We start from the raw sequence: 22,276 nt of genomic DNA on the forward strand, positions 1-22,276 counted from the left end.
TGCAACCTGCTCGTTCTTCGATTGTTGAAATGGCAAAAAAGAAGCACATAAGAAACAACGTAATTCTCACGAAGAATGAGTTGAAACAAGCTCTTGGTCTTTCTTCAGAAAAAGACAAAACGACAAAAAAGCCTATGTTTATTCAAACGCCGAAAGTCGATTCGAATTCGCCACAAGAAAGGAAGCAATGGATGGAATCTTTGCGCGGTTGGAATTGCAAATGCTGTGAAAAATGGTAAAATTGTTATTGAGGATGTTGAATACAAATTTGAAAGAATATAATTTTTCGGTCATTTTCAGGAACTGTCTCTGAAAATGTTTACCAACTCGCGTAAGCAGAGGGAAAGTCCCTTTGATTCTTTTTTCTCGTTATTAAAACCGGCTCACGTAAGCCACTATTTTTGTGAGTTTTTTAATCAATGATTTCCACAAGCTTCAAATTCTCTCGAGTTTTTCTTTCATAATATTCATCGAATATTTTCTAATGTTCTTTCGCTTTCTTTGGATTGTTTTGTCTCCAAATTCTGGAGCATTCTCTCTCTTTTTGTCGGCGTTCTGGGTTGTCTCTGTAATTGTTTTGGTATTCTCTTACTTTCTCGGGATTATTTTTTCGCCAGCGTTTGTTTGCTTCTCTTGCTCTTCAGTGACGTTCTTCAATCTCTTTGTTTTCATATATTGGTGTTAAAGGATCTTTGTCTAATTGATTTAGTTTTTCAATCATCCCTTTTTTGTCATCTGTAATGCAGATGAAATTTTTCGTTTTTGACAGATTTGAACAAGCTCTCTGTGTGATAAATTTAAATAAATATTTTCTTCATTTTGTTTTGGTGGATCTTTGTCAAATTGATTGAACTTTTTCGGAAAGATTTCTAGAGAAATGTTCCACATTCCATTCAAATGCCGAGCTTTTATACAAAGGAATTCGAACGTATGTTTATTCACGCGTGACATGGATTGACTGTAACAAACGAGCACGATCATGGAAGGCGGCGGGGGTGTTCATAATAAGTTCATGCATATTCTATTTCACGAATTTGTTAGTTCAAGGAAATGTATTGTCTCATACCTTGTATTTTTTGCCTCATTTCGTTCTTGGAAGAATAAAAGGTAGTCAATTCACGGAACCAATGTCCGCCAGAATACGGAACTGCATCGAGTGTTGTCACCGATGACCTATCCTAAGCAAGTAAGCTTTAGAGACGTAACTTTTTTATATTGGCTTTCATCCTTATTTGACCCAACCCACAAATGACCTGTGATGTTGAAAAGAAAAAAAAAAAGAAAAAAAAAAGAGAGCCCGACTGCGGCCCCGGCCCCGCGTTTTAATGACACCCTTTTAGCTGCGCGTAATTTTGGTTTACAAACTGACCTCAAACTTCTCCTAACAAACACTTTTGTATTACAGACACTTCTTCTTTACGGACCGTTCGCTCGATTCGATCCTACAGAGACAGCACTTTTAGAACCGTACTTCTTCAAAACGATTACTTCAGTGGATAACACGTTACAATTTGTAATAAAACGGGTTGTTGCAAAATGTGACAACGTTTTGTTTAAATTTTTAATAAACCGAGCTATTTTGCAAATTGTAGTGACATGTTGTCGCAGTTTTTAATAAACCAAACTGTCGCAAATTGTAGCTACACTTTGTCGCAATTTTTAATAAACCGAGTTGTCACAAATTGAAATAAGACAATGTCGGAATATTGTCACAGTCGGTGTTGTTGCAAATCGTAATCACAGGTTGGCGCAATATGTAATAAGCCCAGCTGCCGCCAATTTTAATAATACGTTCTTGGAATTTGCAATAAACTGAGCTCTCGCAAATTGTTGAATTTGCCACAGTCCGCAATAAAACGTCGCAATTCATAATAAGCTGAGCTGTAGCAAATTTTAAAAGATGTCAATTTTTGGTAAGCCAGGCTGTCGCGATTTTCAATATGTAAACAGTGATGTCTGAATATTGTCACAGTTGGTGTTGTCGCGAATTGTAATCACAGGCTGTCCCAAAATGTGATAACCCGAGAAATTGCAAAATGTAATAACACGTCGTCGTAATCTCGTCACAATCCTTCCTTTCACAAATTCTAAAATTATGGGTACTTGTAATAAACTGGGCTTTCGCAAATTGGAAAAAAACTTCGTCGGAATTTGTCACAAAATTGTATTCCTTTCATTCTTTCCTGATAGCAGAATGAACAGAATACAGTTTAATCAAAACAATGGGAATTACATTCGTTTAGGAAAGTTTTTGGATTAGTGAGAATAGGCAGAATTGCGGTTTTGTGTGTGCTGATATTCTGTCTATTTCTTAGCCAGTAGAAAAAAATTTTATTACATCGAGTAGTCTCCAGAGGATATGATGCACATCTTTTCCCCTTGATGCTTTCATATTAAAGGCAGCTTATTCTTGAAAATGTTTTTAACGCTTGAAAGAGTCTCATGATATAAAGATCACCCGACTTTACTTTACTTTACTTTGCTGCCTAACGTTCTTCCTCAAGTAAACTTATAGCTTTAGCAAGTAACTTCCTGAGCGGCATCCGACAAAATACCAGCTCAGTATCCTCAAGGGTCGAAATTTTACAAGGGGATTAGAATCTGATCGTTAAACAACAAGGTGACACTTCTCTAGACCATCACTCCTGTTTATAGAAGAGCTCGATCAGTTCTTACTCACGAGTATCTCAAGAATAATTAGTTGACGAACTTTCAATTCGCTAAGTCATCAGTGTGATAATAACTTTACCATCTCCTTTATTATCACCACTCTCGTTAATCTGCGAGGTCCCGTTGTTTATGGAACCTCCTCCTCCTGCAGTTCCTACTTGGCCTGTTCCTTCTACTCCCCCACCGGAGTAACCTCCCCCTCCCCCTGGGAGACTCATACCATAACCACCTCCGCCGAATCCCCCTCTCGAAGTTGCGTCAGCACCATATCCGCCATTTGTGAAGCTCAATGCCTTTGCATTCATACCTTCACCATCTCCCCATAGTCCCGCTCCAGTCCCTGATAATAAATTCCCGTGTGAACCTTTTCCTCCAGATCCTCCTGTCCCTCCGTTCCTTGTACCACTTTGGCCTGCTTGCCCAGGATCGCCATCCAAATTTCCAGCGATTGGATTACTGCCACCCCCTCCCCCTCCAGCTATTATAAGTGGCGAATTGTCCATAAGTGTGACAAAGGTTCCACCACCTCCTCCTCCGGGATTTGTTGCGAAATCAAAATTGATCTCTCCTTGTTGTCCAACTAGTATTTTAAGCTTTTGCCCACAGTGGAGTTCAAATGAGCCCGCAATTTTGGCGCCCAAACCTCCTTGTTTCCATCCCGAACAACCTGAACTTGAACAAGTACCGTTGGATCCTGAGGCACCAAAAGCCTCTATGAAATACCTTCCTGTGTAAGGAACTTCCCACTCTTGGATGCCATTTTTCAGTTGGACTTGACCTTCGAGTGAGGTACCCAAGTACCCGGATGTGTTCTTTGGACCCATGGGTCCTTGCGCACCGAGTGTTGTAAACACAAACTTCATGAGTGGTATACTGATCCAATGGCCATAGACGAAACCTCGTGTGATAGTCAAGTCACCCTGGTGATTTAATGATGGCGAAGAGGAGTTGTTAAGTTCGCATCGATTGGAATCTTTTCCAAAGTTAAATGAAAAACATCCTGGCATAGACAAGCAACTTTGCGCACATGAAGTGATTCCTCGGGTAGTCTTCACTGCTGTCACGTGACCCAATAAAGAGTGGTCTTCCCAGACAGATAAATATGAAGATCGAAACTCGTCACTCTTGTAGAGACTTTGAACATATAGCGTGAATATCAAGACCAACCAACATGGTTTGAAACCAGGCATCCTCTGTAACGCAGAAAATAGTTAAATGTAAAACAAAGAAGGAAGAAAAATATAGTCATGAAAGCAAAAATTTATGTCATTGTGGTCCCATTGGTCAAAGTTGATGACGTATTATTCCTCTATTGTTCAACTTTTACCTGATAATACACTTTCGACTTCTGTCGATGATTCGTAAAAAAAATGGTATTACGAAAACAGATAGAGTGGCCAACTTTTATTAAACTGTCATGCAATCAATCATGCAATCTAATTGGTACCTGTAGCGGGGGAATTTTTCGATCTTGCTCGGGAACCAGGGCGGATTTGTTGCGTGATTGGTGGCAAGACCTTGGCCTTGTTTTCTTGCAGCCTCAGGCCGTACTTCAGACATCCGATACAGTTCTTTCCAAAGCGGATCTCCGGCCGGTGAATAACATATAAATGTTCAGCCAATAAATTTCCGGATTTGACAGGAGCAAGGCCGACCGTTATGAGCATGCAAACTTGTCTGAAGCTGGTGACACACGGTTCAACATTTGTTGATCACCAAATGTTGCAGCTCCTGTTCAACAAATGTTGAACAGTGTGTCATGCAGTGTTGAATGTTGAAATAGGCCCTTCAACATGTTGAACGTTGTTGAACGCAGTTGAACGAAATAGACATGAGTTCCATTCCATTCAACACGTTGCCGCTCGTTGAACGGCGCTAACCAATCGTTTTTCAGTCAGTCAGAAGCTGGTGGCCCACGGTTCAACATCGTGGCAACATTTTTTGCTCAACAAATGCTGCACCATCAGGCCCGTAGCAAGGCTAAAATAACTGAGGGAGCTTAGCAAAATAGTTAAACAAAACTACCCACCCCCCCTCCCCCCCTCGCCCCGTTACTAAAAAAAAAACAACAGACTGATTAGGGAATACAGACTGATTGGGGAGTTTCTAAGATGCAAGGAGAACATAAAAAACCCCAGTAGATTTAGTAAGTTAAACAATAACTTTGCACCTGTATCACCCATTTTGGTACATTCTTTTGCTGTTTCTTTTACGCGAACTACCACCTGAAGTTTCCTAATTTCACGTTTGAAGAAGGACGTAAACAAACGACGGCAAATTTTTCCTTCTCTTTTAAAATTTGGCCTGAACCGGGCAGTCAGAATCCGACTGCTGGAGAATGTTTTCTCTAGCTCTTGAGAGGACATATTTGTGTGGCTTTCTACAACGCGCGAACACTAAATTGTTTTGTATTGCTGTAAATGAGCGGATGTCTTAGAAAACAAGTAGTTTATTTCAACAGCTTTTACGGCTTGAGATGGTTGATTTCGATCCATTTTGGTTTTTATTTCCGATTCACAAGGTAGAAGTGCCTTTGTTGCTGTTGTATCAGTAAAAACAAACTGTTCGCGGAGGAAATTGAAAAGTAGTAAACAACTTTTTAAAGGTTGTGAAAAGGCACTTGCAGCGTCAGAGTTCAAGACTGATTGCTGCACATTAATCGGTGAGGGTAAAAGGCGGAAAAAGTTTGCGGAATGGTATGTGGCATGGCGTGCGGAATGGCATAATTATGCGAAATACGATTTACGCGGGGAATAAATTAACTGAAGAGCGCATCCTGTTTTCGCGCCAATTTTATAAGAGCAGCAGCTTTTTTGAATGATGCTGCGGACTCTTGCTAAATATTAACAACAATTCGAGGATTTGATCGTCTGATTGTTGATTTGGAAGAAGTGAGGGTAAAGAAAGCGATGAAAACTGTTTATAGTTTTCGCATTCAAGGAACTATGAGTAAATCCGTAGTAAACTAAATTTCATGTTCACTTTACTCCACTTCGGTTGACAAAAATAACGTGGCAGCGTGAAGTCTTCTCAGGACAAAGATTGATCCTTTACCGAGGGCAAATAATAAACATTTTTTCTTTTTTTTTAAACCCTCGGTGAAAGATGAATGCTCATACCCTGTATGCTCGATAATTCATTTATCATGAACGGGAAAATGAACAACAATTTGACAAAAATGCATTTGTGATAAGAATAGTTTCACAACCTTTCACACAACCAGTGTCGATAATTAGACACCATACTTGTCATCTGCTTTTTTGCTCTAGGGCTTTTTCATTTTAGGTTGGGACGTCTGGCACTGAAAGACCTTAATTAAAGACGGATATGTTTAGTTAGATAACGCGTAACTGAACTATAGCTACCTGAATAGCCGTATTGAATAGCTAGGTAGCTAGCTCAGCAGCTCAACAGTGACTTGCGTACTCGTCGCTCGACGAAAATGTAAGGTGAGAAAAAGTAGAACATATTTTTCCCATGAGTTGTACAAATTGTAACCGTCAAAGAGTCTGATAAAATGACCGAGTTTAAATTTAAAATTTCTCACATAATAGTTTTGGCCTTGGACTGATGTTATTTCTCCAGTCTGGTGTTGCTTTTTGTCTAGGCTACTCGCTGCCACGTTCTTTTTGTCAACTAGAAATTTAATTTATTGTTAGTTCCTTGAATGCGAAACTTCATCGATTTCTTCACTCTCACTTCCTGACCAGCGATCAGACATTTTCTATCCCAGGCGTATATTTTCTAATCATCGATCTGTTGTTTGGTTGTTTAATAGTCCGCAACATCGAAAAAACTGCTGCTCTTATAAAATTGGCGCGAAAACAGGATGCGCTCTTCAGTTAATTTATTCCCCGCGTAAATCGTATTTTGCATAATTATGCCATTCCGCACGCCATGCCACATACCATTCCGCAAACTCTTTCCGCCTTTTACCCTCACCGCACATTTATTTGGTTTAATTATTATTTTTTGGCACATCGTTTTTTAACTATTCTGGGGGGGGCTCAAGCCCCCCCCTGCCCCTCCCCCTGCTACGGGCCTGACGATATTGAACCGTGTGTCACCAGCCTTAAGTATACCTGTAACTGGAATACTTCTTTCAAATTTAACTACCCGAACAGCATAACTGCTGACGAACTTTAGCTTATCATTATCGCACCTAGCCCGCGAATACAGCTAGGTCTCATCTCGGAGTCGCACCCGAGCTTGGTCGTTTCTGGTTGTGAGCCAGGAGTGGATGAATTTGCAGACTAAAAGCTAACTTCTTCAACGTTTTGTTTTGCACAATTTTTGGACATTACAGTTGGCAGGAAATTTCTCGGAGGGCTCAGCATCAAAATTAGTTTGAATCGTTGTTCTGGCTATGCTGCGCTCTCGTACGACTCAATTTTATAAGATGATAAAAGAATTATTTACCCAGAATTGTGTTATGCGACACTTCACCTGAAGGTTCGAAAATAAAAAGCTGATTCGTAAAAATTCCCAGCCACAGTACATAACTCTATAATGGATAACCTTTTCTTCTATGGTAGCCTCTTGTAGAGGACAACCTCTGAAACTCATGTTATGTGACATTAATATCTATTGGCGTTACATTATGAAACGCAATTTATCTACCGGCAGGAGCCTTCTGATCTACTTCGTAAGACGCTTGAACATTTCTTTCCCTTATGCTGTAAAATGACGTAGCGGTTAGAATAATACTTTGTATTGCGTCTGAGCCTGATTAAAACAGTAACTGAACTGTCAATCACTGTTACCAATTTTGTTTTAATGGCTGCTCGATTATGTGTACTTTCCCGTCTCGGTTTAACTTTACTCTTCCTGTGAAAGCGTCTGTGTGAAGTTTAAATGTGCAGCGTTTTGAATGCGTCAACAACTAGATGATCCTAAGGGAAATTAAATTTTGGAGTCACAAAACTAGGCGTTATTTTTTTTAAACATTAACCTGTAGCCATTTGTCATCAGCTTAATACTGACACCTCGTTAAGTTATTACGGAATGTTTTCGTTTCCTCAGCCAACACATTGTTACAAAACAAATATCCACTTTTTACCTTCAGTTTTCTTCAGGCATAACATCGTCGCATGTAAAATGCTAACCCTTGGCTTACTCGACAACGTTTTATAAAATTGCGATAATTTAATCGGTAGGCATTCTCAGTCTTTTGCTAAGTTTTGAACAAATTCAAAAAAACTCGCTTTAATTAAACTAAGAGCAAAAATTTGAATATCTGGCGATTTTACTCAAACTATCGCCCTTTAGGTTGAGAATTTGTAAAATCGCACACTACTTGGCCTTTGTAATTTTCGTGAATAAAATTTCTACGGTTCCAACCCCAAAATATAAAGTTATTGCGTGTTTAGTGGTAACGGAATAACAGGCCTTAGCAAGGAAGGGAACCTTTTACATAATTTTGCTGTCAACGGATTAATTTTCTGGGTCGTATATTTCTGCAACGCATGCAGCGCAAGTAAAATCCACGAGAAATAAAAGGCAAGATTTGCACCCACGCTATCTTTACAACTTTTCCCTAAAACGGAAAAATAAGGCTTGAAGTCATGCGTCGAATTTCATCGAATTTCATTCTCTTGAAATACATCTCAAGTTACAGATATTAAAGAATCGATCCTACTTTAAGGCCATTCACCTCTCAAATTAAAGCATATTAATCGTTTTGTGTGTGGGCTTTGGGCTGATTCACTGTGATTTTTTCCAGTTATTCTGGGGATTTGAGTTATGCCAATTCGACTGATATGCGAAGTTTATACTGCGCGTAATTTTGGTTAACCTCTCCTAATGAACACTTTTGCATTACATTTTCGATCCTTGAGAGACATGAGATTTTAGAACCGTACTTCTTCAAAACGATTACTTAATTTATCAATGTCATTTTTCCACCGGTTCTGGCTGAATTTACCCGCTTCTGGCACCCGTAGTAAAATTTTAAATCGGACTCAATGCGTTACATTTCTATGATCTCCGGATGAAATCCTTGATTCTGGGATTTTCCGCGGTACTGTTTGAGCTGTGCATGGGTGGTGTCAAGAACGTTTTCTGAATGAAACTCTAAAATGTGACCATTCAACTGATGAAACCTATCGAACTGAGTGCTTTCTTTGTGGTCCTCTTTATTATGCTGATAGTACAAGGTGTTTCTAACTTTTTTGTCTTTGGATATAGCCTTCAAGTGTGATCACTCAGCTAAAAGCTTTTGATTACAAACTTCTTATGGCAACAATGGTGTTTCAAATTTTTAGAAATGATTTTTGAAAAATTTGTCCGGTGTGCAGCTAGGTTCGGCTTTGAAAATATTAAATTTTCGTCAGCCTAACTTGCAGTAGGGGGTTTGTTTTCGCTGTCAATCGACGGAAAATTAACTTATTTTAGCACATTCATACCAATATTTAAGTTTTCGTTTGTAACTTACCTAGTCAACTGGGAACACCACATGAGAATGAAACGAAGTAAAATTCCCTGTAGCGCGTTGAAATATAATCCGATGAATTATCCACCAGATGCGCTCTGTTCGGAATCATATTACTTCTGTTTACACAGAAAAAGATGACTTCTACCATTGGTTCGTTTTTGTTTGCTTTTCTCTGACGAAGACTTCAAGACATCCCTCTCCAAGGCACTTGAGCAAATATTAGCAAACGTACGACTTACGGGTTTCAGTAGTAGGTTACGGTTTCTAAATAAATTCTGAATCTTGGACTTTCAACGTGCGGAGGGCTTTCATTTGAAGTTGAGTAAGTTGTAGTAACGCAGAGTAAGGTTACAAATTCAAGCGGTCCACCGGATAATTCGTCAGTCGCAAATATGTAATAAACAAAGACAGATAGCTTCCGTGAAAATGTCAGCGTCAATATTGATTCAAGTGTGTAGGAAAAATTAGAAAAATGGATATCAAGTCAGCAAGATTAATTTAGCTTTAATCCAATCAGTACTAAAACCCGAAAACGATGAATTATTCTAATTTTTAGTTGGGGGAACAACGTATGTATTCTGCGATTCAGAAAGTACGATTCCTGAAAACGCAGAAATTGGCCATCGGTAGAACTTAATTAAAAACGGCAAGCTTCGATGGCTTTCAAATGACTTCCTCGAATGCTAAAGTTTACTTATGAGTTTTTTTCCTTAATGAATTTAGTCTCGATTTCATGGCTAAAATTTCACGCCACCTGCAATAAGGGTAGAATCTTTGACAGACTACCATTATCGAGTTAGGAAGTAAATCCGTAAAGACAGGAAGGGCAAAGTAATAACATTTTTAACTCCTTTGACAAGAAGATTCCTATTTTTATTTCAAAACAAGGATAACGTCGAAATGAGAAAGTTTGGATGGCGGAAGCTGTCAGTTCACTTATCTCAAGGCAGTGATTATTATTAATCTGCTTACAAAACCACCTTTAATATATAAACTACAGCTTTATATAAGGACTCAGAATGAAATTGTAATCGGCACAGATAATCATTAATAACGACAGCTGTTACCATAGCAACGATGACGCCAAGCCCTTCATTTTAAATAACGTCGATAAACTCGAAATCTAGTGAGGCACTTTACAACGAAACGTTTAGGATTTGAACTACTGAACCTAGCCAACTTGTTTGCGAAATTAGAAAAAAATCTGTTTGAGCGTTTTCAAGTAAGTAAAGAATCAATTTTTACGGGCTGATTTTAGTCACTCGCATTTTTTTGTAATATGAAGAAAAATAAAACTTATCACTTTCTCATTAACCTGTCCAAATGTCTTTTATCGTTGTAACAAAACACTCTAAAACTGCATTGAACTTTTTAGGTTGGTGCGATTTTAAGATACATTTGTGTTTTGAAACGGCTAAAATAAAGCACAAATAAGTCTACAGGCATAAATCGAGATGTTTTAAAACTACACTTGCAGGGCTACTTACAGATTTTTTTTCTTTTAAACTGTAAGCCGTTCGAATAATAAATTTTTATGACGATCGAGCAGATTTTAGGCTCAAGAACCACTTATGGTATTAGATAAGAAGGCTAAAACTCAGTCAATTTTCAGACGTTGTCCTCTTTATCAGAAAGTGTTTTATTTTGGAAACTTCAGCTCTGATATCCCGCGTCTATCGATGGGTTAATTAATTCCATTACCTCTCTCAGTAATACTCACCATTTTTTATGGCCAAATAGTGGGTCAAATAAGCGGTCTTAAAAACTCTTATAAGTCATTTGGCGAGCGCGTCTTCCCGATCATTGTTACCTTCGACCGCGCGTGCTAAGGACGACTGGGAACGAGGCTGAACCAACCTCGTCTCCAGGGTCCTCTCGAAATTCAAAATGGCGGGTGTTGAAGACCCTGAAATACGGAAATACAGTCAACTCTCGCCTTGCGGACACCTCGCTATTACGGACAACCCGATAATACGGACAGCAGCCAAATGCCTGGAAAATAAAAAGTACAGACGTTTCACTGAAATAGATTTCCGCAATATAGGGAGTTAACTGTACTTCGTAGCGTTTGCGGATGTACCACAAAGCTTGGAGTATTTTGTGATGTAACATACTTGATTCTCGTTTCTCGGTATGCGTTTTGCGGGATCAAATATCGTAAAGAGCATTATACGATCCCGGCAAAAGTGTAAGGAACACGAAAATCAACAGTGTCACGTCACAAAATCGTGGAGGATTTGTAGCGTTTACTAAGGTGATATACCCTAAAGACACCGCACGAGCTAAAATAACCCCAAAGTGTCGAGCTACTTAAGTTAAAAGCGTCAAATGAGCGGCCAATAAAGTAGACGTAAAGTGGGACGAAAATATATGTCAGGTACGATAAAACAGAAACAACCTTGATCCTCTCTTGACAGAAACCAAACCAGAAAAAATAGCAGTAATGCTTTTTCTGTTGTGAAGAACTACAAAAGTGTTGATATCCACAACGTAATCTGTATATCATCTCCAACCCTGAATCCCTAACCAAAGTGATTACGTCGGTAATGCACAGTCCCTAGGTATGTTTAAATTTACCGAGTACAAAAGCTGTCGTCAGTCAGGAGAACACACACATATGAACAGTAGAATACCGGACAACACAACGGAGGTATGCAAACTAAGCAACGGCAAGAAATTAAAGAGAAAATAAAAACGAACTGGCGAAACTACTCTGACCCTGCCAAAGAAAGCATGCAAATTTAATAAGTAATATTTCTGTGGCGCAAATTAACATGTGGATATGATTAAATGCGCCTTAAGGCCTGGCTAAATTAGGAAACATTATTGCGGAAACATTGTTTCTTGTTATGTTTTCGTGATGGCTAAATTAGCGGGAAGCAAACAAACTGTTTTGCTGCCCCGGTGACTAAACGAGGAAACATTGTTTCGGAAAACAGAGGGTCACCCATGCGCATAATAATAAACTGACTTTGTTGCTAGGAAACATTTTTAATGAGCAGCACTGGAAACTAGTCAACATTGCTTTCATGGTGACTAAACTGGGAAACATATGTTTCGGAAGCAAAATTTGTGTCTGGGTAGCAAAAATGTTTTTGACCAAAGGCAATAGTTATTTACAATTCTTACAATTCTTACATCAACAGCTATTCGTATTGTAAGCAACTCTAGACAAAAATGTCTTCAATTTGGACTTAAAACGTGTGAGATTTCCTTGTCCCTTATTGCACTCGTCAGCTTATTCCAGAGTGATGGTGCAGCAGCAATAAAAGCCCTGTCACCGAGTGTCTTCTTCGTTTTCGTGGATGGTGGTGCTAACAAAAGTTCAGAATTCGAGCGAAGACCATAGGTGGAAAAATTCCTAACCTTAATGAGATTACAAATGTAATCAGGTGCTTGGCCATGTATGGCCTTAAAAGTAATTATTAAAATCTTAAAATCAATTCTAAATTTGACTGGTAGCCAATGTAAAGAAAATAACACCGGAGAAATATGGCTAAAGCGCGGAGTTGAACAAATCAGCCTGGCAGCTGCATTTTGCACGCGTTGCAGCTTATTCAATGGATATGAGCGGTAGGTAAACCATAGAGGAAACTATTACAGTTTAACTATAAAACAAAAAAGTTAAATTAAAACAAAGAGTAAACGAGACGTAGAAAACAGGATAAAACCCAATATTGAATGGATAACTCGGTTGTATGAAATTACCATCTGCAGCTCCAAGGGACGGAGCCGGTTCTGGTTCTAACGCTGGTGCCGGAGGCGATTAGGAGAAGGTTCTCGATTATCCGAGTTACGGATATTCATTAGACACTGATTTCTTCAATTTTATATGTTTTATTCGTGAATTATCAATATGCTTTACAAGGGAAATTTACAAACATCAGATAGCATTTGTTCACTGAACATAACGTTACGTAACAGATTCAGAACATTTAAAACATACCCAGTGACTGTGCATTACGTGATCTCTTTGATGTTTTTGTTTTGTCAAGGTTAGCCAAAGTAACAACAACTGCGGGGCACACATTAGAAGCCTGAAATCCTCATTCATAATTCACAGTAACGCTTATACCGCCGGGATTAACATCATCCTGTGATAAAAAACTACAAAAGTGTTGATATCCGCGACTTAATTTGTAGCTCACGTCCAAATATGGTGAACTCCGAAGCTCCAACCAATACTGAAAGTCCCGTGACCATATATGGGCATAGAGACAGTTTGTTTGTGCATCATTAACAAATAGTTTCCACTTTGCCGTGCGTCTGTACTCTAATGACGCACAGATGATGTGGTGAGAACATAGAGGTACGCTACGAGCCGCAGGCAAGAGAACATAGAGGTACGCTACGAGCCGCAGGCAAGTAGCGTGACTGATGTTCTCACCACGTTTTGACGTCCACTGTGCGTTATTAGAGTACAGACCCACGGCAAAATGGAATATATTTGTTCTTTACGATAAGACATTTCAACACATTTTGTGAGCGATCATCGCGTTGCCTGAGATGAGTCAAAAACTTTCCAGCAAACTCAGTTTTATACTACTACGCACATTCAATTGTGGTACTCTTAATTAGAGTATAATCCGAAAGAATTTCACTAGCAATATTTTCAAAACTAACTTTTCTTCCAGGAGGGACCGCAAAATAAAACAGCATGTAAGTCGCTTGACTGCGATTTGTAATCGATTACTTGCCATTACCGGATTTCTATCGGCGACAAATTTGGGCAAATTTTTCCTTCCTTGTCACGCCACAACTAAGTTGAAATGACTCTCAACGGTCTTTGCCCAATTTTTCATCGGACAGTTTTCCTTTCTTGCGAAAAGTTTGTCCGCTACTCACAAAAACAGTTTGCAAATCTTTGTTGACCAGTCACTCTGGATGGACTCTAAACTCTGATCACGTGCGCTGGTCACACCACTGGATGACGTCAATCAAAATTACTCTAATCACAAACTCCGCTCCACCAATCACAACGCGAGTTTTACACTGTTCATTGTATAATTATTGATAAGTCGGTATTCGTTATAGAAAAAAATATGTTTTTCCATCCAGCCCCACCCAACACAAAAATCATGTAATTTTATTCTACACCCAGTTTTAATAACAACAGGTTATCGTTGATTTTCATCACTCGTAATAGAAGTGTTTATGACTATCAGTAAATTTGTTCGCTATGATTGTAAATTAATTTGAAGTTCTGATGGCCAATTTCGATATATTAAAAGTCTAGCTTGGCTACAAGGCTAAGGGAAATTTAAACAACAACAAAAAATTACATTGATCATGAGGTTCAGAGATGAATAATTTATTTATTTTATTCCCCTAAGCCTCGTAGCCAAGCTAGAATTTTAATACAGTCGACTCCCGAAACTCGATAACTCGAACGGAGAGTACAGTAAATGTGTAACGGAAGTCGGAAATTGATTTTGGTTCGAGTTAGCGAGGGTTCGAGTTATCGGGAGTCGACTGTTTATCAAAATTGGTCTATTGGGATGTTGTTCAGAGACTAAATTGATTGAAACCAGGTAATGCTAGAGTCGACGTCTTCTAGCGTTTTTTGTTTACGCAAATTAAAAAGCAAAGACCCGCATTCCGTGAATTTGTGTATTTTTCTGTATAGTACGTAGGTGGGCGTGTTTTCGTATCAATACGTCAATAAAATCTCTGCGTTTTTATCTTGAAAAAAAAAATTAATAAGAAGAAAAGGCTTGTTGTAAAAACTACACACACCCCCTCCCGGCTGTCACGTCAGGCAAGGCTGGCAGGTAAAAAACTACACTTAGCCGGGAGGGGGTGTTTGTAGTTTGTTGCAAGCCAAAAGTTTATTCCCCCGGTCAAACAAAGTTTAATACTCGGACCTAGATTTGACCGTGAGTTTCTCATGACATTCCAGCGACACGACCATTCTGCAGCAAAAATGGCGCCCGGTTAGAATTCAACTTTGTTTTCAACGAAGGCCTGTGTCTCAATAAATTAACTTCTCCGAGAATGAGTTGCTCCGAAAGGACCGCGCATCATCCTTCTTGGCATATGGTGAGGAAGGTAACCATGTAGTTGGGTTTCAAGTGAGTTTTAGCGAGGTTTTCAAAGTGCTCTCCTCAAATGATAGGTCAAATTTCATTCAAATTGGACTTCAAGATTTTCAATCCTCTCATTTACATAGTACAGAGTTAAACATGGAGCAGCCGCAGAGAGATAAACCGCTCAAAACGGCGTTTGGAAGCTCTTGGAAGCCATGGAAACACAGCAGAACACACCAGGTAAGCATTTTTAGACTTGATTGCAATTTTTGTGGGCTTTCGAAGGAATATTGTTGTTTAATTTTCGATCGAATTTTAATGCCATAGAAACTCTTATATTACGCTTTAGTGACCTGTGGGGATACAAAATGAGCTCATACTTTCCAGGGGTAGAAAATAAAAGGGAAAGTGGTCAAAACTACAATATTTGAACAGGACCCACCGAACCACAAAACAGATGGTGGTCTCTGCCTGCACCCCTCCCCCCCTTCCTCAACCTCAACAGTTGGTGTCGTTATTACATAATCACCCCGCTATCCTGCAGTAAAAAAAAGACAATGAGATTAAAACCTCACTTTTCGTGTTTATGTAGTAATGCTGACTCTTGTTAGTTAAATATTTCTGTGTCAACTCAAATTTTAGAGCCAATAAAATTTCGTCGTTAATGTTCTTGAGATAGGTGGTGTCTCCGATGACCCCCCTACCCCGGAAAGGGTGGGTCCTCTTCAAACAAACTTATTATCACCAGTTCCCTAACTTGAGTAGGTTGTGTGACAGGTAAGGCTGATAATTTCGTGACAGGAGGTGGTGTGATGTTTTAGCCGAGACGCTTCTCTGGTTTAGGCGAGAGCGGAAAAATTCCGGGTTGTTGTTAATCCGGATTCTTGTTTGCAAAATGGAGCCGCGGAAGAAACATTTTACGAATCTTTACCATAAACTTCTACTTTAAGTAGACTTGCAAATGTTGGCCTTAACATAACAATAGTTTTGGACAGTGATTTGTTTAAATCTTTAAGAAATAAAGAAATAAATTAATCGAAGAACGTTTCCCGGGGAAAGTTGCCGTTGGAAAACGTTGTATTTAATTCACATTTGTATGATCGCTGTGCGCATTCATTAAAAACATTTGACGTGTTTTTCTGAAGAACTTTCTTTACAGTTTTGTTTTTGTTTGGAATTCCTTTGCGTTCGAATCTACTACATTCTTTTGCCGTCCAGTATGGTTGATTTTGTACCATGTGACCAGTAAGGGCAAAAGGCCCAGAGCGGGCAGTAAATTCTTCTGGTCGCTCTTGCAAAATGAAATCCGCGTGATCTTGCAATGTTTTTAATAAAGCAATTATTCCACTTACACTTGTTGGATATGGAATGATTATAGCAAACTCGGCGCTACGTACCTTTTTGGTTAGATCACCTCATATCCAACGAACGCTCGTGGAATACTTGTTAACTTTCCAGAGTTTGAGCAGTCACTCAAAGCACGCTAAAAACGCTATCCACTAGTTTGGTGTATACTGAATGACGATACCTTGTTTTTCCCCATGTTTGGGTTGTTTTTCGATCTGAAAATGGTCAAAACACATCCGTTCTTGATGTGATTCACATCTGCGTCACCACTTTAAGGTGTGCCACCAGATGACCTGCACATTTTAAAGGTTTCACACATGTTTTTAAGTATTGTGTATGTCGTACGTTAGTTACAGTAAGTGTACCTCGGCTGTACAGTACTGTGCTCGCCTCACGGCAGAGAATACCGAGTTGCATTTCTCTTCTTTAAAGAATCGAAATGTGGGCCCGACTCACCAGGCATTTTAAGGTAAGAAATATTTCTTCTGTGCGTTGTACATTTATTCGTAATGGTTGGTTGTGATCGAGGCTTTTGAACGAAATTAGTTTCTTCGAGAAAAACAGATTATCACATGCATTATCCAACCCCTTGCTGATGATGTATACTGTTTTTATTTAATTATTTAGTGATTTGATGTTTTTATCTACTTTTGCCGAGCAAATTCTAGTGTATCTAGTATTTTATTTTCGGCGGGTTGTTCAAAATGAGAGATGCGAATACCGTGCAGAGGTTTGTTTATTGTTTTCTTCATGCGTGGTGTGCAGACTTATTTTACCATCCGCTATGTTTTGATAAAACGTTTTCAAAGAAAATCGACCATTTTGAATACAGATGACGCACAAAATGAATTTTCAACGTCAAATGTCTCTCTTGGCGCCTTGATATGAAGTTGCGATGGACAAGTAAGATGTTAATTTCTGAAGGGTGATCTTTTTTCATCAGAGAGCGTCTCGAAGTCAAAAGTGCCATTTTAAACACTGTTAATGGTAAAAAAAAAAACAATTTGAAGTCAAATATCTTTTTTGTGGTCTTGATACGGCTGTTGTTTGGGAGAACGAGAATGTTCATGAATTAAAGTCAATATTTTTGCAGTATTTACACACAAAACAAAAACAAAAATTCGTGATTGAAATTTGTTGGCTCAAGGAGAGTAGGAATGGCGCTGTGGTAAGAACATTCGAATACCACCAATATGACCCGGGTTTGATTTCCGAATTTGCCGTCATATATTGTTTGAGGTCCCGTCCTTACCCTAGAGCTTTTTTGCTGCCTACTCCGGTTCTCTTCCTTTCGGATAATATTCAACATTCTAGCTTACAATTCAATCTTAAAAAAGTGAATGGAACTACAGCAAATCCGTAGATTTTCACTACAATTTTCATTGCCGATTTTATAATTTTTATTTGCTATCTTATTCCTATGAATTCCACAATCAATAAAAAATTGAAATTTTAATTTACAGTACTGTAAACTGAAAAAAATCAAACAGCACTCCAAGAAAATGCTACACAGAAGTTGTCATTTAAACGGCCTGACTAAATTTTTCCCATACACTCAAAATGCATGATGTTTGATGATATTCAATTCTTTAGAGCAGTGATCTTTCAGTTAAGTGTGTCACAGCTTAGCACCAAACACTAAGTAATAAATCTTGCTAGTTACGTTATAAAACTGATTAAAACCAAACAGAATTCGCAGGTTCTAAAAGCAAAATAATTGTAATCGGTTCCAAGGATAACAAAGTTACGATTGGTTTAGTTCATTGAGTGGCGCAGACTTATTTAAACCAATCACAGTTCATGGTAGAGCGATTTTAAATTGAGTTAAGCAAAAACCCATACTAATCATGCTAACACAATCATGACAAACCTAAACAGCCTAATGGACCAATCAAAACTCAGAGGCATGCATCCAGCATGCGCAAGGTTGTTTGTCAATGTTTGTTTTCCAAGATTGTTTTCGGGCTTTTCAGGGGGATAAGTCTGTACTCAGACTGGTTCGTTCGGATTCTTTAGTCGCAGGACATTTTAGTGAACAAATCCTTATTCCAAGGATTCACGAACTGCAGTTGCTTTTCCGAAAACCCTAACCGCCCCTTGTTTGCTCCCCTGATGACATTTTTGTCCCTTTGAAAAAAAAAAACGAATTTATTTCTCAATGTTACTAAAGATTTAGGTGATGACATTACCACTGACAGAAACCGCCAGTGTTTCTCAGTTACAATTCAATCCGAAATTTCTGAGGCCATTTAGGTCTTTCGAATGGATATTCATGAAAATTGTAACCCCTGATTGCCCCTTAAACTCGAAGCGAATACATGTAAAAAGTGTCGAGCGAAGGAAAATGGTTGCGAGTAAGTCAAGATTGGTATTGGGTTTACTCAGGGTAATCTATCTGGGTGAGAAAGTAGCACAACTTTTTTAACTAATCATAAAGCTCTGCATAGCAAAATAAACGGAAATGCGTTTTACTATCAACACTTTATCGAAGACATATAATATAGTAGAGTTTACGTAGGCACTTGAACGTTAGTCACTTAATAACTTAAAACAAACCTACAGGCGACCAACAACAACCAAAACGGTGCGAAAATGCCAGAGGAGAACTCCAACACGATGCCGTTGCTAGGTGATATTGACGTCACACTCTTGTCAGATGATGAGATGTCAACGTTGCGAGAGGTTTTTGAGAGACAATGGGTGCTTCACGAAATTAACGCTGAAAGAAAAAGGTATGGTCAACTTGTATTGGTGTTTATTCGGTAGGAAGTTTTAACAACGTTCCCATTCGTTCTACCACTGTTTTGTGTAAATGTTCTACGGATCGTGGTATTGTAATTATCAGCTTAACTCCTCTCGTCAATTCTGTGATAGATAACAATAACAACAATACAGTGGAACCTCGATTTAACGAACCTCTTTTTAACGAAGTCCTCGATATAACGAACGATATTCTATGTCCCGGCCAAAGTTACAGTAAAATGTATGGAATAGAACCTCGATATAATGAACCTCGATATAACGAATTCTTCGATACAACGAACATAATCCGGAAGCCCAAACGTAAAATCTACCTCGATATAACGAATTACAATGTCAACACTTTTAAATCGCTACTCTGAAAGTGTCATTTCTTTGTAAAAAAAAAAAAAAAAGCTACGCGTCTGTTCAAAAGTGAAAATAATTGCTACTGAAAGCCACCATGCTTAATAAATTGCATCTCAAAACGCGGCACTTCTGGGTGACGAAAATTGCATTGAAATTGTGTGGCAGAAGTCACCTGTGTTACAAATCAATCATTAACTATGACCTCGATTTAACGAACATTTTGGTCGTTTCCCCTCAAGTTCGTTATATCGAGGTTTTCGATATAACGAACCCTCGATTAAACGAACAAATTTGGCCGGTTCCCCGCGACTTCGTTAAATCGAGGTTCCACTGTATATATACTTCTATGGTGCTAAATCAATAGTTGCTCATGACGCTTTACAATAAAATATGCTAAAACGAATAAATATTAAGTTAAAAACTAGATTATCTAAAAACACAGGCTTATTTTTTAACTGAAAAAGAAAATACAAAAATCGCCGTTTAAAAGCCATTTTAAAAAGATAACACGGTTTTGGAAAATATCTACGGAATTGCATAGTCTTAAATCCAAAGGTAGATTGTTTCACAGTTTTGGTGCAGCTACCTCAAAAGCACGGTCCCATATGGTTTAAGACGAGCACTTCGAACGGGCAAAAGTCTTTGAGACGATGACCTGAACATGCGACATGATGTTTTGCAATGGAGTAAATACTCTAAGTAACAAGGGGCGGGACGATTGAAAGCCTTAAAAACTAATTAAAAAAATTATAAGCTATGCGATGGCGAACAGGTAGCCAATGAAGTTCCTTCAAGATACGAGTTATATGATCTAATTTCCAGTAAACTTGGTTATTCTAGCCGCAGTTTTTTGAACCGATTGCAACCTGGACAGGGGATGTTTTAGAAGTCCATACAACAGCGAATTGTAATTATCTAATGGGCCTTATCACGGTTTTCGACGCCATTTTGACGAGTAGGCAAACACGTCATGAAATAACAGTCGGTTTGTATGGAAATCCGATGTCAAATAATTTTCATAAAACATCGCTTCTGAAAAATTCATGAATTGGAAACTTTTGGCACTAGGAAAAGGATTGTAAGAAAAAAAAATGAGGGATATAGCTGTGCCAGAAAGCGTCCAGTCGTGTTTTGAACTTTCCATGCATTTCCCTGTATTTTTTCCCTCGAACTATTTTTAGTAGCAGTTCACGGCTGGTTCGCTATACAGACAAATGTATGGAAGGATGAAGAAGCTGACATTATATTAGATAGGTAGTTAAATCTAATAAAATGTCAGCTTCTTCATCTGTCCAAACATTAAACCCTTTTAGTTAAGCATTTCTTTTCGTTTAGTTCTTCCCTCCCTTTTCTTGAAAGAAATCTTCTAATATTTTTAGAAAGTGGAGCTAAAAATGCACGCAAAAAAGAGTAAACAAATGATAAGAACACGGTGCTGGCTCAGAAAAAGCAACTGGAACGAGAACGAAAGTGTTCGCACGATGCACAAGAACGAAAAAGATGGGTACGGAACCAATTTTTTTCTGCATCGTTCCTCGACGGGACCATGGGCGCCTATGGTCCTATCGGTGAACGGAAATAAAAAACGGCTCGGGTTAATGTAGGGTACGTGTAGTTAACACGAAAGAAATGATTCGACCCGTTCTACTTTTTGTCCGAACCGTTCCATTTTTTTCTGTAAACATGCCTTAAGGGAGGCCTTACACGATACTTTGAGCTAAGTAAAAGAAGGAGGTTCCGTCTTGTCGTGGTTTTGTTTAAGCTTACTGGTCAACATCCAATTATCAATGCTACGTATACATTGTTCGACAGTAGCTTTACAACATGCCATATCTTTGGGACATTCGCTTTTAAATGCCAGATAAAGTTGTGTGTCATCGGCATAGAAATGGTAATCAGAACTGTGGTACATGGCGAAACTGGTGCTCAACTTAAACTTGCGCAGTTTAAACTTTGAAATAAGAATATCATGCATTAAGAATTCTCATTCAGTGGAATATTGATCAAGATTTATGTAAATAGATTATTTGAGCTATTAAACTTTGTCAGAGTGTTCAGTGTTCACCGTTCAGTGTTCTTATTCAAACTTGAAAGTACAAAATGGAGAAATTAATGTGATACCTAACAAACAATTCATCATAAAAGACGCAAAATTCGCTAGTATTAAAAAGTTGCTGAAAACTAAATAGCAGCCGTAAGGTAACATGTTATGGTTCTATTTTCCTTTAACTCAGAAAACTGGAGCAGGAAATCAAAGATATGGAAGAACAAATCAACCAGAGATCCCGTGGCTTGTCTCGGAAAGCCATGTTAGAGTTCTGCAATATCTGCTTTAAGGTCAAAGTAGCGTCTACAGTGGTTCTGGTGTGTGAGAAGTGCAGAAAAAAGACCTGTCACAGATGTGGAAAAAGAGATCAAGTAAGAACCATACCAAATAATTTGTCTACGGACTAACATTATAGCGAATTACTCTGATTTTGTCATATCTGTTCATGATTGGTGACTAACTTGCTAGTAGTAGTAGTAGTAGTAGTAGTAGTAGTAGTAGTAGTAGCATGTAGTAGTAGTAATAGTAGTAGTAGTAGTAGTAGTAGTAGTAGTAGTAGTAGTAGTAGTAGTAGTAGTAGTAGTAGTAGTAGTAGTAGTAGTAGTAGTAGTAGTAGTAGTAGTAGTAGTAGTAGTAGTAGTAGTA

The 22,276-nt window shown here is 38.6% G+C and overlaps 2 protein-coding genes across 2 annotated transcripts; one reads left to right on the forward strand and one right to left on the reverse strand.

Annotated features, from left to right (window-relative positions):
• Positions 1-1,341: 1,341 nt before the first annotated feature.
• LOC146479454 (uncharacterized) lies at positions 1,342-9,264 on the reverse strand. The gene is made up of 2 exons (XM_085110199.1): positions 9,104-9,264; positions 1,342-3,863 (listed from the first exon to the last, which is right to left on the reverse strand). Exon 2 carries the CDS (start codon positions 3,858-3,860, stop codon positions 2,721-2,723), a length of 1,140 nt encoding a protein of 379 aa, XP_084966325.1. The 5' UTR covers positions 3,861-3,863; positions 9,104-9,264; the 3' UTR covers positions 1,342-2,720.
• A 7,602-nt stretch (positions 9,265-16,866) lies between these two features.
• Positions 16,867-22,038, forward strand: LOC146479455 (uncharacterized). The gene is made up of 3 exons (XM_085110279.1): positions 16,867-16,945; positions 19,039-19,208; positions 21,819-22,038. Exons 1-3 carry the CDS (start codon positions 16,916-16,918, stop codon positions 22,036-22,038), a joined length of 420 nt encoding a protein of 139 aa, XP_084966405.1. The 5' UTR covers positions 16,867-16,915.
• The last annotated feature ends 238 nt before the right edge of the window (positions 22,039-22,276 follow it).

Source organism: Pavona decussata, unplaced genomic scaffold (genome assembly GCF_977016875.1).
Source record: "Pavona decussata unplaced genomic scaffold, jaPavDecu1.1 SCAFFOLD_58, whole genome shotgun sequence".
Taxonomy (NCBI): Eukaryota; Metazoa; Cnidaria; class Anthozoa; order Scleractinia; family Agariciidae; genus Pavona; species Pavona decussata.